The sequence below is a fragment of the Phoenix dactylifera genome, chromosome 3, assembly GCF_009389715.1.
Source record: "Phoenix dactylifera cultivar Barhee BC4 chromosome 3, palm_55x_up_171113_PBpolish2nd_filt_p, whole genome shotgun sequence".
Taxonomy (NCBI): domain Eukaryota; kingdom Viridiplantae; phylum Streptophyta; class Magnoliopsida; order Arecales; family Arecaceae; genus Phoenix; species Phoenix dactylifera.
The window spans coordinates 23,897,362-23,910,855 of record NC_052394.1 but is presented as its reverse complement, the minus strand read 5'-3'; the positions used below and the strand labels follow the sequence as shown (position 1 = coordinate 23,910,855).

General features: G+C 41.6%; 3 protein-coding genes across 3 annotated transcripts; 1 reads left to right on the top strand and 2 right to left on the bottom strand.

Annotated features, from left to right (window-relative positions):
• Positions 1-1,010: 1,010 nt before the first annotated feature.
• Positions 1,011-4,476, bottom strand: LOC103704081 (pentatricopeptide repeat-containing protein At2g39620). The gene is given in 2 exon segments (XM_008787230.4): positions 1,011-3,403; positions 3,405-4,476. Coding segments are annotated over 2 exon segments (3,024 nt in total). The 5' UTR covers positions 4,209-4,476; the 3' UTR covers positions 1,011-1,183.
• Positions 4,477-4,504: 28 nt separating this feature from the next.
• LOC103704080 (protein SSUH2 homolog) lies at positions 4,505-11,591 on the top strand. The gene is made up of 7 exons (XM_008787229.4): positions 4,505-4,636; positions 4,745-4,942; positions 6,597-6,666; positions 7,428-7,759; positions 9,420-9,561; positions 9,651-9,776; positions 10,764-11,591. The coding sequence occupies exons 1-7, from the start codon at positions 4,615-4,617 to the stop codon at positions 11,143-11,145; spliced, it is 1,272 nt and encodes a 423-aa protein (XP_008785451.2). The 5' UTR covers positions 4,505-4,614; the 3' UTR covers positions 11,146-11,591.
• A 311-nt stretch (positions 11,592-11,902) lies between these two features.
• On the bottom strand, positions 11,903-12,759 carry LOC103704082 (18.1 kDa class I heat shock protein-like). The gene has a single exon (XM_008787231.4). The coding sequence runs from the start codon at positions 12,643-12,645 to the stop codon at positions 12,178-12,180; it is 468 nt and encodes a 155-aa protein (XP_008785453.1). The 5' UTR covers positions 12,646-12,759; the 3' UTR covers positions 11,903-12,177.
• Between the last annotated feature and the right edge of the window lie 735 nt (positions 12,760-13,494).

Genomic DNA, 13,494 nt, shown 5'->3' with positions numbered 1-13,494 from the left:
TAAATTTTAATCTGTGATACTTCTTTTATGGGGTTAATACAAGGTTTTCTATGCCTATCTAAAACTGTGGCAGCATTCCTGTATTATAGGCAAAAACAAGACCTGTAGTACCATTAATGTTACTGAAATCTAGCTCTTATGTGACCCCTGGAATGTTGTAAACCTCAGGAGTACCCATTCCTGTACTAACAGATAGATCATGTAAGTTACAGAGAACTATTTTTTCCTATAGTCATTTCTGTGGCTTGCAGTAATTATATGAAAGAAATTAATGGCAAAAAAGGGAAGAAAACAGTATTAAAGGAGCCAAAAGAATGCTGAAAAGAATATATGGTGTTTCCTGTAATAATAAACCAATCATGCAATCAAAGAGCATTGATTCGCCAACAGTTATTTCTTTTTGCTGTCACTATCAGTAGTATCAAGAAGAATATTATTTGAAAAGGAATTGCCAGAGAAATGCTTGAATGAATATAGAGGGTCCTGTTGACAGGCTGATGCAGCAAGCTTAACTTGAGTTGCCGGAAGTAAATTCCGCAGTCTGTTCTACTACAAATAGAGATATTCCAACATCAAAGAATAAGCAAGTAGCTGCAGGAGAAAATAGATGAGCAGAAATGGCATGTTCACTCCCACTGGAAAGGTATCATGTTCTAGTTCCAAGCTTATTGTCAACGAATCTATAGAGCAAAACATCTCTTGGTTCTTAAGGTATGTAATCCAAACATGCATAATTTATTCTGTTTCACTATTCCTATACAATAAAAGTTTGTAATATGTTCTCCTATTGATTTAATTTTGCATGACAATTGCCCTCCAAACCATGTAACTTCCTCGAGTTGATTGGGTAACGCATCCACTATAAATCAGAAAATTCCCAAATTTCAGTGAGTTGCAAAATTTGAGAAGATCCTGACTCAATAGTCAGAAGTTCAACTGCTAAATCAAATGATTATTTTTTGCAGCACTGGCAGATGCTCCTTAGCTTTCACCCAGGGGGGAAAGGGAAATAATTTGAAATCTTCTATATGCTTGATTATATAATCAGAAAATTAACAGGTCAGCTATTATCTATTCTTAGACTGACTTAATTCCAGTCTGTGATTTGTTTCTCCATATTTGTACATGAATGCACCGAAATGGTCAGTTGTCATAAATAACAAGTTGTTCTCTTCCAACAAAATCACCAGTAGTCCTTACATGAGCATATACCATCCTCAAAATGATGAAAACGAGTAGAATCTCTGACAATTATCTTACGGTTAGTGATCTTTGAGACTAGTTTTGTGACCGTGTGGCAATCTCCACAAACGCGGAGGTTTTTTATTATTTGGATTGTCATCCCTGGTTCTGTGCTCAAAAGAGCAAAGGATATGGCTAGTCTCTCACTATGGCCATGTAGGAAGGATAATTTCTCCTCTTCCTCCACATTATGAAGCACTGAACTTGTGTCTGCGACATAACCCATATTCTCCATCTTTTCAAGCAAGCCATTCCACAGATTACACATGCTTTTGTATTGTGGGTGGGATTGGTCACCAACTCTAAATGCGTGAATGGCATTATTTATCTCAACCCAACTACAACCAGGTGTCTTGTTCAGACCTGTCTGATTCATTGCTACTCTCACCTTTCTAGCATCAGCCCATCTTCCTGCCTGAGCATATATATTAGCCAGAACAACATAATGTGCAGCATTCTTCGGCTCTAGTCTAACTAAGCGGTCTACTGCCATTTCTCCCATCCATACATTAGAATGCAGTCTGCAAGCACCCAATAGAGCTCCCCAAATACCAGCATCAGGAGTCATTGGCATTCTTTGAATCAAACCCCAAGCTTCATCCAATCGACCAGCACGACCTAGCAAATCTACCATGCAGGCATAGTGTTCCAGGTTAGGCTCCACCTCGTATTCAGATTTCATGGATTCAAAAATCTTTCTACCTTCTGCTATTAAACCCCCATGCCTGCAAGCAGACAAGGTGCTAATAAAGGATACTGAATCAGCTTTGATGTAATTGTCTTTCATCAGTGAAAACAACGAGATGGCATTTTCACCAAGCCCATGTATGGCATATCCAGCAAGCATCACATTCCATGTTACTGTATCTCTATTGTCCATTTGATTGAAGAAGTCACGAGCATAATCAAGCCTTCCACATTTCGAGTACATGTCAATTAGACTGTTTGCCACAAGCACATGAGATTCAAACCCTATCCTGATCACATATGAATGGAGAGCCATGCCTTCTCTTAAAGAAGCCAAGTATGAAGCTGCTGGAATTACACTCATGAGAGTAACGAAATTGGGCTTAAGATTCTCAGCTCTCATTAGGTGGAAAGTAGCTATTGCTTCACTAGCAAGCCCATTGTGCATGTATCCTGCTATCATGGTATTCCACGATATCACATCATTATATAATTTGGTCTCAAAGAATAAGATCCTGGCAGAATAAATATCCCCAAACTTGGCATACATATCAATAATTGCATTTTTCACATGAAGATCTGAATCAAACCCATTCCTGATAACCAGTCCATGTATGCAAGCACCTTCATCTTGGCATCTTAAGAGAGCACAAGCTGGAAGCACACCAACTATGGTTCCAGGGTCCGGTTGCTGTCCGAATGATCGTAATTGATAAAACATCTGCAAAGCCTTACATGCTTCCCCCATCTGTGCATATCCATTGATCAATGCATTCCAAGTGACAACATCTTTGTGATCTAAGCCATCAAACAGAATATGTGCTGAGCTAAAAGATCCACACTGAGCATACATTGCTACCAGGGCAGTTGCCATTGTAACATCTAGACTAATCTTTGATTTTAAGGCATAGCAATGCATGCTTCTTCCCAACTTCAGATTTAACAAATCAGCACAAGCTGGAAGTAGACTGACAAGAGTCACAGAATTAGGTGTAATGCCTGCTAGCAGCATCTCTCGAAAAAGGTTCACTGCTTCTTTGGGATGGCCTGTTTGAACAAATGCTGAGATCATTGCAGACCAAGAAACAATATCTTTTTCTTGAATACCATCAAACAATGATTTTGCTATCTCTACGTCCCCACACCTAGCGTACATTGTCACAAGCATTGTGTTGACTGCAATATCCAAATCTGATTCTTTGTTTATTGCATAGTTGTGAATTTCAATCCCCCTCCCTAGGTCTCCTATCTCAGCTGCAGCTGAAAGAGCACTCACCACCGACACCTGGTTCAACTTCAGGTTCTCTCTTGTCAGTTCATCAAAAAGCTCCAAAGCCTCCAGAAAACACCCATTGTGGACATAACCAGAGATCATGGTCCCCCATGAAACATCATCTTTAGAACTCGACATCCCATCAAAAACCTTACGAGCAATGTCAGTCCTCCCACATTTGCAGTAAGCATCAATCAACCCATTAAAAACGGCAGGCAAAAAGATGCTTCCTAATGACAAAACCGTGAACAGCCCTGCAAAGCAAAAGAGCAGACAGTTCACAAATAGCCGGAAACAAGTTAAGAACGGTAACTGAATTGGGGACTTCACCGACCAACTGCATCTTCCGGAAAAATGCTAATGCTTCATGAGGATCACCGATCTGAGACAGCCCAGCAATCATGGCATTCCACGAGACAACATCCAACACCTGCATTGACTCAAACACCTCGCGTGCAGTATCGATCATGCCCAGTTTAGAGTACATGTCAACAAGGCTAGTCCCAATAAAGACATCCTTTCGTAATCCTCTGCTGACTATCTCGCGGTGAACCAAAATGCCAGTATCCGAGTCGAGCGCCCCGGTGCAGGCCTTCAAAAGAAAGGTGAAGGTGTACTTGTCGGCTTCGATACCTCGTCCCACCATGTCATTGTAGAACTGAATTGCCTTGTTATGCTCCCCCGTTCTGGTGTAGCATCTGATCATGGAGTTCCACAGCATGACGGTGGAGTAGGGAGAGGATTTGAAGACGGAGAGAGCGGAGACGGATTGGTGGAAGGTTGAGTAGGAATTGAGAAGCAGGGCGCGGATGGAGTCGTCGGATGCGGCTCCGAGGACCACGAGGCGAGCGTGGATTTGGAGGAGGGAGCGGAGATCTTTGCACGAACGGAGGAGGTGACGATAGTCCAAGTAATGAGTGGGGTTGGTGGAGAACGGCGTGGGGGTCCGGGCGGATGCCGCTGCCGCCAGGGAGCTGAAGGGACGAAGGCGGCAGCACGCGGGCATGCTCGATTTGGATTTTTCTTTCTCAATTTGTTTTTAAGAATTAGGAGGAGAGGAAGCCTCATAGAAAATCAACTTAAATGCCGAATTCATTCATTTTCTAATCAAGACAACCTGCCACAGAGTACATTCGAAGAAAGTCGCGAGGATAATGGCTGGAGTCGTCGCTACCGCGTCGAGTGGGCCCCGCCCAGGCCAAAGCTTCTTAGCCGCGAAGAAAGCGAAAATAGCCTTTGGGATGTCCGACTTTACGAATCAAGTCACCGGCTCGGCATTTTGGCATGTACTATGTGGGCCCACGCTTTCCAACGGCGATCAAACGCCGCACGGTGTATAAACAGCGCAATGGTCATAGGACTCGTTACCCGTTCCCCCTTGGAGGAAAAAAAAAGGCAATCGGTGGTCCGCTATGGAGCAGCCACTGGTCTCTGGTACTGTACATCCTCCGCTTTCTCTTTCTCTCTCTCTTCGTCTCTGATATTCCAATTTCCACTGACTACTAACGAGCTGTTCCGCTTTCTAATTGATCCGGTGATCAGAAGTGGAAGCGGGAGAGAAAGGCGAGGAGGAGTGGAGGGCCTACCAGTACGTGGGTAGGAGCGCGTCGGTGCACGTAGGACGAGGTGAGGAGGTGAGCGTGGAGGAGATCCGATCCGCCTCCGCCTTCTCTGATCCCTACTATCCTCCTTCCATCCACGCCGCCCTCGTCAGCTCCCCCGAGCCTGATCATCCCCAAGGTACAGCAATCTCATCATCTCTTCCTTAGCACCAGATGGATAGATAGATTGATAATAAAAAAAATTGTGAGAATTTTAGGCTTTTTTTTCTGGATTACTTCCCTAATTTGGACAATGATGCTACCTGTGCAAATCGGAGCAATTAATTTGATCTGAAGTTTTTGGCGAGATTAGGTCCAAGGAGACGCACTTGATTTGTTTCTCACGTGCGGAGCAGGAATTGAACCAACTTGGATTCTTTAATGAAAAATGGGAAGAGATCTATAAATTCGGCAATACTGCAAACGCTACATAAAGTCGAATCTTCTTTAGGGAAAAAGAGAATACCACATATTAACTGAACTAGGCGGGTATTTCAAAAAAGGAAAAACAAAATTCGGTTCAAACTGATGCCCATGAGATCGCCAATGAGCTGTTATATTGAGCCTGGTTTTAGGCTACTTTTGATCAAATATATTGAACCGCAAGCAGGCTGAAACAAGTTACGAAGTTCCAATTTTAATCATGCAACAAACTGAACTTTATCGAGTTTGATGATAAGTAGCAATCATTTATATGCTATTTGCCCTTCAAGATCCAGAAACCAGAATGTGTAGACAAGCAAATAGTTGCATGAATAACTAAACTATTCTTGGCCATCAGCTGTGGCATTTTCAGAGTTAAAGAAGCTGCAAAAAGCTGATGAAGGAGATTTTAGACTAGGTATTTCTCCAATTATATCATCCTAATCAGCTGGCATTTATTGGGCCATTTCTGAAACTGAACGATATCATTGTATGGAGTGTCTGCTTTCAGTGTTGGGCTTGTAGCTTTGTAAGACAAAAACATAAGGCCTGCGTAGCGTCGCTTCTTCTTCTTCTTCTTCTTCTTATTTCTGTTTTAAAAGGCAAAAAAAAAAAAAAAAAGAAGACCAAAAGAATGTTTCGTACTTCTATTTTCATTTTCCATTTTTGAAAATATTCTTTAAATTTCTCAAGAAAAAAGAAGTGAAAGCAAGAAGATCTTTCTTTCAATTTTCTACAAACTGAGAACTCGAGCTTTTCAAGAAAACCCCCTTCCCCCCTCGATACCATTTTCACTGGTGCCACCGTTGTTGCTGCTTCTACCACTGCCGCTGCTGCCACCACTGCAAAAGGTTGTGCAGTGGCCGGTTTTTGTGTATATGAGTGTGTTTAAAGAAATAAAATTGGTTACCTACACCACACATGTTTATGTCTTCTCATTTTTTTTTAAAAAAGGAAAAAATTCTGTTTTCTGTTTGCAGAATATGAAAGAGAAAATAATGCCAAATGCAATCTTGATTGTAATTCATTCTATAGTTGTTTTTCACCATTGTTCCAGCACACATTTAGAATATTAATTAGCTCACATGTGCCGAAAATGTGAATGGAAATTTTGTACTCCTTGGATCATGTTATGTGCCATTTGGTTTGCCACTCATGAGTTCTGCACCCAAGAACTTCGAAGAAGCTGGTGGTCATATGATTCTTACAATGTGATGACATTGTGTAAGGTTTTGTTAGCTTTTGCTGGACATAATAGATGAATGTCATAGGGGACAGTGGTCATGTTATGATATTGTTTTATTGTTATGTTCACTGTTATCATCATTGTCACTTGTCCAATATTTTGCCTTTGGTACCACTTATTACAGATCAAGCAGTTGTTTATCAAGGAGGGTATGGTGGATACCCTACTGGATACACTTCAAAGGAATATGGAAGGTGAGTCTCGGCAAGATGGTATTGCTTTTTCTATTTTAATACACATTCTACTGCCCTTTTAATCATTGATTCTTTGTTATTGTCATATTTGTCCATCCTGGTCTTGTAATTGATGAAGAGGATCTCCATCCATGTTGAGTTTTCCTGCCAGTGATGCTGTTATGTTATTTGGTTCCATAGTGTTTATTTTGATGGGCCTTCAGAAATTTATCCTCCTCCTCCTCTCTCTCTCTCTCTCTCTCTCTCTCTCTCTCTCTCGCTCGCTCGCTCGCTCGCTCGCTCTCACTCACGCTCTGCGGGTGGCGGAGGGGTTAATAAAGCATTGCATGCCAAGGGTGTCAATAGCTGACTATTTTCCACTACAAGAATAGGTTTAGAGAACTTCTGCCTTTCCGGTGCTTGCTCATCTCTATCTGTCCTCACAGATAGCAGATAATTGAAGCAAAGACCATCTATTTGTGATTTATATTCCATCTGCAGGTGCTAGTTTAACATGAGGTTCTTATGGTGTATTGTAATTTCACTGAAAATTTACTGTTCTCTTGTTGAAGCTGTGCTTTGCATTCTAATCAGATCACACATCTGAAGTTTTACACCCTGACTTGTACACCATATGTTGCTAAAATAATTGATATGGTAAAAGGTTTTTGCCTTTACACTCTTTAGCAATTTTACTTACGTCTTTTAGTTTCATAAAATCGTTTTTCTTGAATTTTCCAAAAATAATATTCTCATATGATGCATAAAATAATATCTTATAGGGAAATTTTGGATGAGGTGGAAATTCGGCAGTTACTTATGGATCACGTTGGGCATCGTTGTTGCTGGGGAAGTCGACCCGCCCGGAGATGGAAAATTTGTGCCATCGAAGACTGCAATGTGTATATGGGGACTCTAGAAACTTTCATGGAAGAGAGAGAAATTATAAGAGAAACAGAGCCATACCTGGGTGGGAAAATTGATGGCAAAGATAGGGGGCCAGAACTTGGCATATGGGAATTGGATCTTAGGTCCGAATTTCCACTTCTCTTTGTGTCACACAAAGAAACAAAAGTTAAGATTCCTCATTCTGAAGCTATCGAGAAATGCTCGGGTAAGAATCCATGAACTGATACTTCAGATCATAGCATATACTCTGAAAGCTTTGTTGTAAAAATTCATTGGCTTCGCCAGTTTCTGCATAAGTTTTACAGTTCAAGGTATACTCTTCATATTCGTGACTAATTGGGTTGACATCATTTCTGGGAAATGGCAACATTATTTTGAAATTTTCTTAACCATCAATTTTTTTATTATTAACTGTTAAAGCTGACATTTGGGAGGAGGAATATGCCAGCCTTTTATATAACGAAGTATATACAGAAACAAGTACTCCTTTTCCTTTAGTTTGCAGCTGTCTTTTTGACTGCTACGCAACCATATCTACCTGTCTGAAACCAAGTCCTCCAAGGTGAAAGTATATTCAAGTTATTTCATCCAACTCTTCTTTGATCTTACAATCTTCTTTTTTTACCCCTTCAACTGCTATGCAAGATCACCCCCCCCCCCCCCTCTCTCTCTCTCTCGTAAATCGATGCCACCTTATAGGCTCTAAGATCCTTTTATATGCTGAGACTTACTCCTGTTTATCCTTTTCTACCAGACTTCCACCCCACAATCCTCATATTTTTGCTATTTTCATCTTGTCCTTGTGGGCTAGATGTAACTTTTCTAAATGGAACAAAACGTAACTGCTTTTTGGAACAAAAGGGCATGAACGAGATGCAACATAGTTGACGATATCCTTTACTAGTAATATGTTTAATATACAACATAAGATAATATATCCTAGTGGACTGCTGCTTGCGTTATGCTAGTCATCTTAGTGTTGAGTGGTGCTGATTATGAGTTATGACTGATAGGGTAAGAGTATCACATTCTTATATTTCTAGCTACTTAATGTTACTTTTATGTGGTGTGCATTCATTTTTGAATATACGTCTTAAGTACTTAATGATAACCCTATTTGGTAAATTCCCTGACATGTAAAACTATTATGATCTTATTCTCAAATATTTTTTGCATTGAGTTTTTTTCCCTTTTTGTTTTAACCCTATCATCCATGTTTATCAGACTGAGTATAGCATTTAATAATTTTAATTTCTTATTTTTAGCGTAAGTGCTCTTTAAGGGGCAGGACATATGATTTCAGGTTAAGTGACATGTATCCTAAAACTGATATGTCAAATACATGGCATGGTACATTATATTTATGACAATTAAATACAAAATCATCATATATTTCTATTATTCAAGTTTGAAAACTTATGAGGACATGGTGGCTTATGTCCATGATCAAAATATCAACCTAAGAAAAACTCAAATGGGAGAAGAGAAGAGAAGAAAATATCAACCTAAGATCAAAATCCTGAGGCATGCCAGATCTGAATTTGGGCATTCAATATTCTGAATTCCTTTTTTTTACTGAAATCACTTACATTGTGTTGATCCCTTCATTACTCTCCCTAGATGCCCAAAACAAATATTTTTTAAAAAAAACTTAAAATGGGCTAAATTTTAGGAGTCTGGTTAAGGATTGGCATGTCTTATTTGAAACAAAGTGTAAAGAGTGATTCCTTCCTTTTTTGTACAGTTTAGACTTGATGTTCTGTTCACCCAATAAAAAACAGTTTTTATATTCTTTTTTACAATTTTGACATCTTTCTGTAACTGTAAAATATTGAAACACTTATCAAATTGTGGAAAACTGACAGGTTGTGATAGTCGAGGTGAGATAGCCTGCCCAACATGCAATGCTGGCCAAGAACGTGGATGTTACAAGGAAAATCAGATGACTCAATGCCCTGCCTGTTATGGGAGGGGTTTAATTGCTCATCGAGATGGATCTGATACAGTGTAAGCTTACTTTTCAAACATTCTGAGAAAAGGGCCTATGTTTCAGCAGGTGTCATATAGATGTTTGATTTTCTTGAATCTATCTGCAGATGCACAAACTGCAACGGTAAGGGGATGCTACCTTGTGCAACTTGTGGATCACGCGGGCTCGTAAAATGTCAGACATGCAGCGGACAAGGTTCCCTCCTCGCACGCAGCATTGCTCTTGTTAAATGGTATGTGTGCTACATTATGATGCCAAAATTGTTGTACCATGTGAATGGTAATACTTGAACTATATTTTCTTAACCGGTGTACTCCTAGATATGTGAATGCATTAGCAATGCTACTGCATCTTGGTTGAATTGTTCCTATAAAGACTGCAACTCTGCACTGGATTGTTCTCTCTATTTGCTTATCATCTCTGTGTGTGTGTGTGGGTGTGTGTGTTCGTGCCTAGTAGGTAGCTTAGTAGTGTCATTACGTAATAGATATTAGGGAGCCTATGACTTGGTAGAGCAACCTGTGACTCTCGTATAGTGCACCTTGCTGGCGAGCATCCAAGGTATTGTTTGTTTGATGCATTTAGCTTTAACCTGCATGTTATATTGCTAAAAATATAATAATGTTGCTGAAATATGCAAGACATCATGTTCTGATGTTTTCTTATGATAGATTTGGTTATATTTACAAAATATAACATGAGAACAGTTCAGATTCATGCTTCTGTGGAAGGATTCGTACTGTTCCTAGGAGACATTCATCTCTTCTTGCAACCTAGTCATGAGCCATTGGCCATCAATGATTTAGTTTGGGACTGATAGAGATTCATTGATCTGAACAGCCGCGGTGGACCTTCTTGTGACATTATGCCTAAAAAAATATTGATAGGCAGCTACAAGAACTATGTCATGTCCTACTGCTGTAAATTTCTAGCAAGTGGGTTGGTACTAATATTGTCAGATGATACCGTATGGAACAAAAGTTTATTGGATGTTGATATCATACATGGTCTCTGCACATACTTATCTCTTGCATGAATGACCAGAAGCATCTCATCTTGTGTGCTTGCCCACACGCATATATACTCATTCTTGCAAGCAGTCGACCACATTTAAGGAGGAACAAGTGCCTGGAGATATGTATATCTATATGTGCTTATGCATTAATACGAAAGCAACTGAAGAGCCAATTTTGTCATTTACTTTTGGTTCTATATGCAGGAGGACCCTTTCAAACCGAAAAGTTAGTGCTGCCAGTGGTGCTGCCTCGGTTCCTGATGAGGTGTTCCACGGAGCCAGAGGTGTCCAGCTGTGCAACATACAGGCATACCAATGCACGCCTGCCTTCTTTGCTGACTCTTATCTCCTGAATAGGTTCTCTTCAGAAGTTATTGCCGGACGGTCTCCTGTTCCCCCTTCTGCTAGGGTCATTTGTGAGAGGCACATGATCTCTGTTGTCCCTGTCACACGTGTGACAATGGCTCATGGCAACCGATCTTTCAGTTTTTATATCATTGGGTACAGCAGAGAGGTTTATATAAGGGACTATCCTGGGAAGCTTTGTTGGGGTCTCTGTTGTTGCTTGGAGTGGTTGAAGATATGAGAGAGCTTCATCGATATGGAAAAATGAGAGAACGATGGCATACTCTTTCACACTGTATCCCCGTCCTATGGGTCAAGGTAATGTGCTGAGTGTAATTGTTGTTGTTTGTACCTTCTTGTGCCTTATGAATCAAATAAATGCCCTGTCGTGTGCTAGGTATATTGGCTTTTGCATGGTAGCTTCGAAGTTCCGAGTTTTATTTTTTCTTGTGTTAGGTAATTGCTGTTGAGTGTATTGCCCATGACCGGCATCCATCCACTCCCACCATCCGCCCTCCGACTCCTACTAAACCTCATAATTCCGACCATCTTAGGTTGTTCAAAGTTGTTTCAAGTCCAAATCGATCCGACCGATGAAAGAAATCGGAGAGATCACACATGACCGTCCTCATCCTTGATGCACGCCCATGCGACGTTTTATGGTGACAATAAGGAAGAAGGGATTGATGCTTTATTGAAAAATACAAGAAGGAATGATGGCATCGTTTTTTTTCTCTTGAAGATCTTGTTATACGATTGCCCTCCCTTAATTTGTCGAGGTATCATCACTCCCCACCCAACCAGGAAGCAGAGGTTGAAGATGCTAAAAACAGAAGCTATGGGAAACGTGGATTAAGGAGCAGAATCCCGTGAATACTTCGCAGAATAGAAGGAATCAGACGTTACAATCAGCCACTCGATGAATTCATCAAATGACCAGCAGTTCAATCATCGCAAAAGATCTGCACTCTAGAGATCAAATCACGGTAGACATACAATTCAAACGGTTCGATGAACAAAACAGAACACTTTACTATCAATCAAGAAAAAAAAAGTGGCATCCATTCACGTTCAAAATTTACATAGGTTGCAACTGACATTCCAGAAAGACAAAACCCACCACGAAGCACGACACAGCAGGGGGACGTAGGTGCTAAGGTGGAAGACCCTTCAGCCTGTTCACACTAATAACAACAAACGACCAGTCACACTTAACTGAGGACTGAAGACAAACAGGGCGCCGGCACTAGACCTTTTTCCTTCAAAAGGACCGTCAGCCGGAGATCTCGATGGATTTCACCTCCGACTTCTTGGCCTCCTCCTTGGGAACGGTCACCGTGAGCACTCCGTTCTCCACGGCCGCCTTCACCTGGTCCATCTTCGCGTTGTCCGGCAGCCGGAACCGCCTCAAGAACTTGCCGCTGCTCCTCTCGACGCGGTGCCACGTGTCGGTCTTTTCCTCCTGCTCCCGGCTCCGCTCGCCGCTGATCTGGAGGACGTTGCCCTCCTCCACCTCCACCTTCAGCTCCTCCTTTTTGACGCCAGGGAGGTCGGCCTTGAAGACGTGGGCCTCCGGGGTCTCCTTCCAGTCGATGCGGGCGTTGGCGAAGGCGGATGACTCGCTAGGAAGGGAAAGACGAGGGAAGGAGGAAAGGGAGGTGTTGAAGGGGAAGCCCTCGAAGGGATCCCAGGGATCGAAGATGCTCGACCCAAAACCCCAGCCGCGAGGGATAAGCGACATTTTCTTCCAAACGATCGGCCAACTAAAGCAAAGATAGAGAGGGAAAGATGATCGAGACGACGGATGGCTTCTGCAAGACGAATATGCTTAGGAACTTCTGCGGATGAGGAGAGGGAGAGAGAGAAAGAGATATTTATAGAGCGAACAGATCGTTCGCGAAGCTTCTCTGCCCTTCTCGCCTGGCGAGTTCGCGACAATTCTACGGTCTTCCAGAGAGACTTGCTGCGGAACCGGCGAGTATGATGGGCTGGGCTGGGTGGGCCTAGGCCCGAGGCAAGCTCAGAACTCAAAGATCAGGCTAGAGCGCGGCCTCATCTGTAGGGGTGCGACCAAGCCTGCCAAGATCCATCCCCAATAAATAAAGGTTGGCGACTAGTTAATACTAAATTAGAATTGATTGCGAATAAATGACGAGCGGTCCATTGTGGCGGAGCTCGGACAAAAAGATCCAATCCGAAAGAAACAGAAATAATACTGAAGGTCCGTCTCGCAAAGAATTCTCTGATGCCTAAGTCCGGGTAGAAATTTCGGGGAACAATAGAGACTTAAGAGTAATAAAAGAGCATCGCATAAGAACAAGGATCCTTTGAATGCATTTTATATAGGATGACGTTAATGCCAGTTATTGAGATAGGCGGGCATACACTTTAACATCTCGATAAGCAATAACTACCTGTGCTATGATAAGCTGTAACTGTCCCATGCCTCATATGTGCCCAAAGTCATAATTGTCTCTTTAATGAGCTTTAAATTTCTTAAATATATTTTTTTTTATACAACGGCCGCTCATACACGAAGTTTGCAACAGGGCATACTTCCTGATCTCGCAGTTGGGAGAAGAGTGGAAGA

Bases quoted from the DNA above. Each gene is read 5' to 3' on its own strand.
- LOC103704082 (XM_008787231.4), bottom strand. From the start codon at position 12,645: ATGTCGCTTATCCCTCGCGGCTGGGGTTTTGGGTCGAGCATCTTCGAT.
- LOC103704080 (XM_008787229.4), top strand. From the start codon at position 4,615: ATGGAGCAGCCACTGGTCTCTG. The intron at 4,637-4,744 runs GTACTGTACATC...TCCGGTGATCAG, and splicing joins GGAGCAGCCACTGGTCTCTG to AAGTGGAAGCGGGAGAGAAA. The intron at 7,760-9,419 runs GTAAGAATCCAT...GAAAACTGACAG, and splicing joins AGCTATCGAGAAATGCTCGG to GTTGTGATAGTCGAGGTGAG.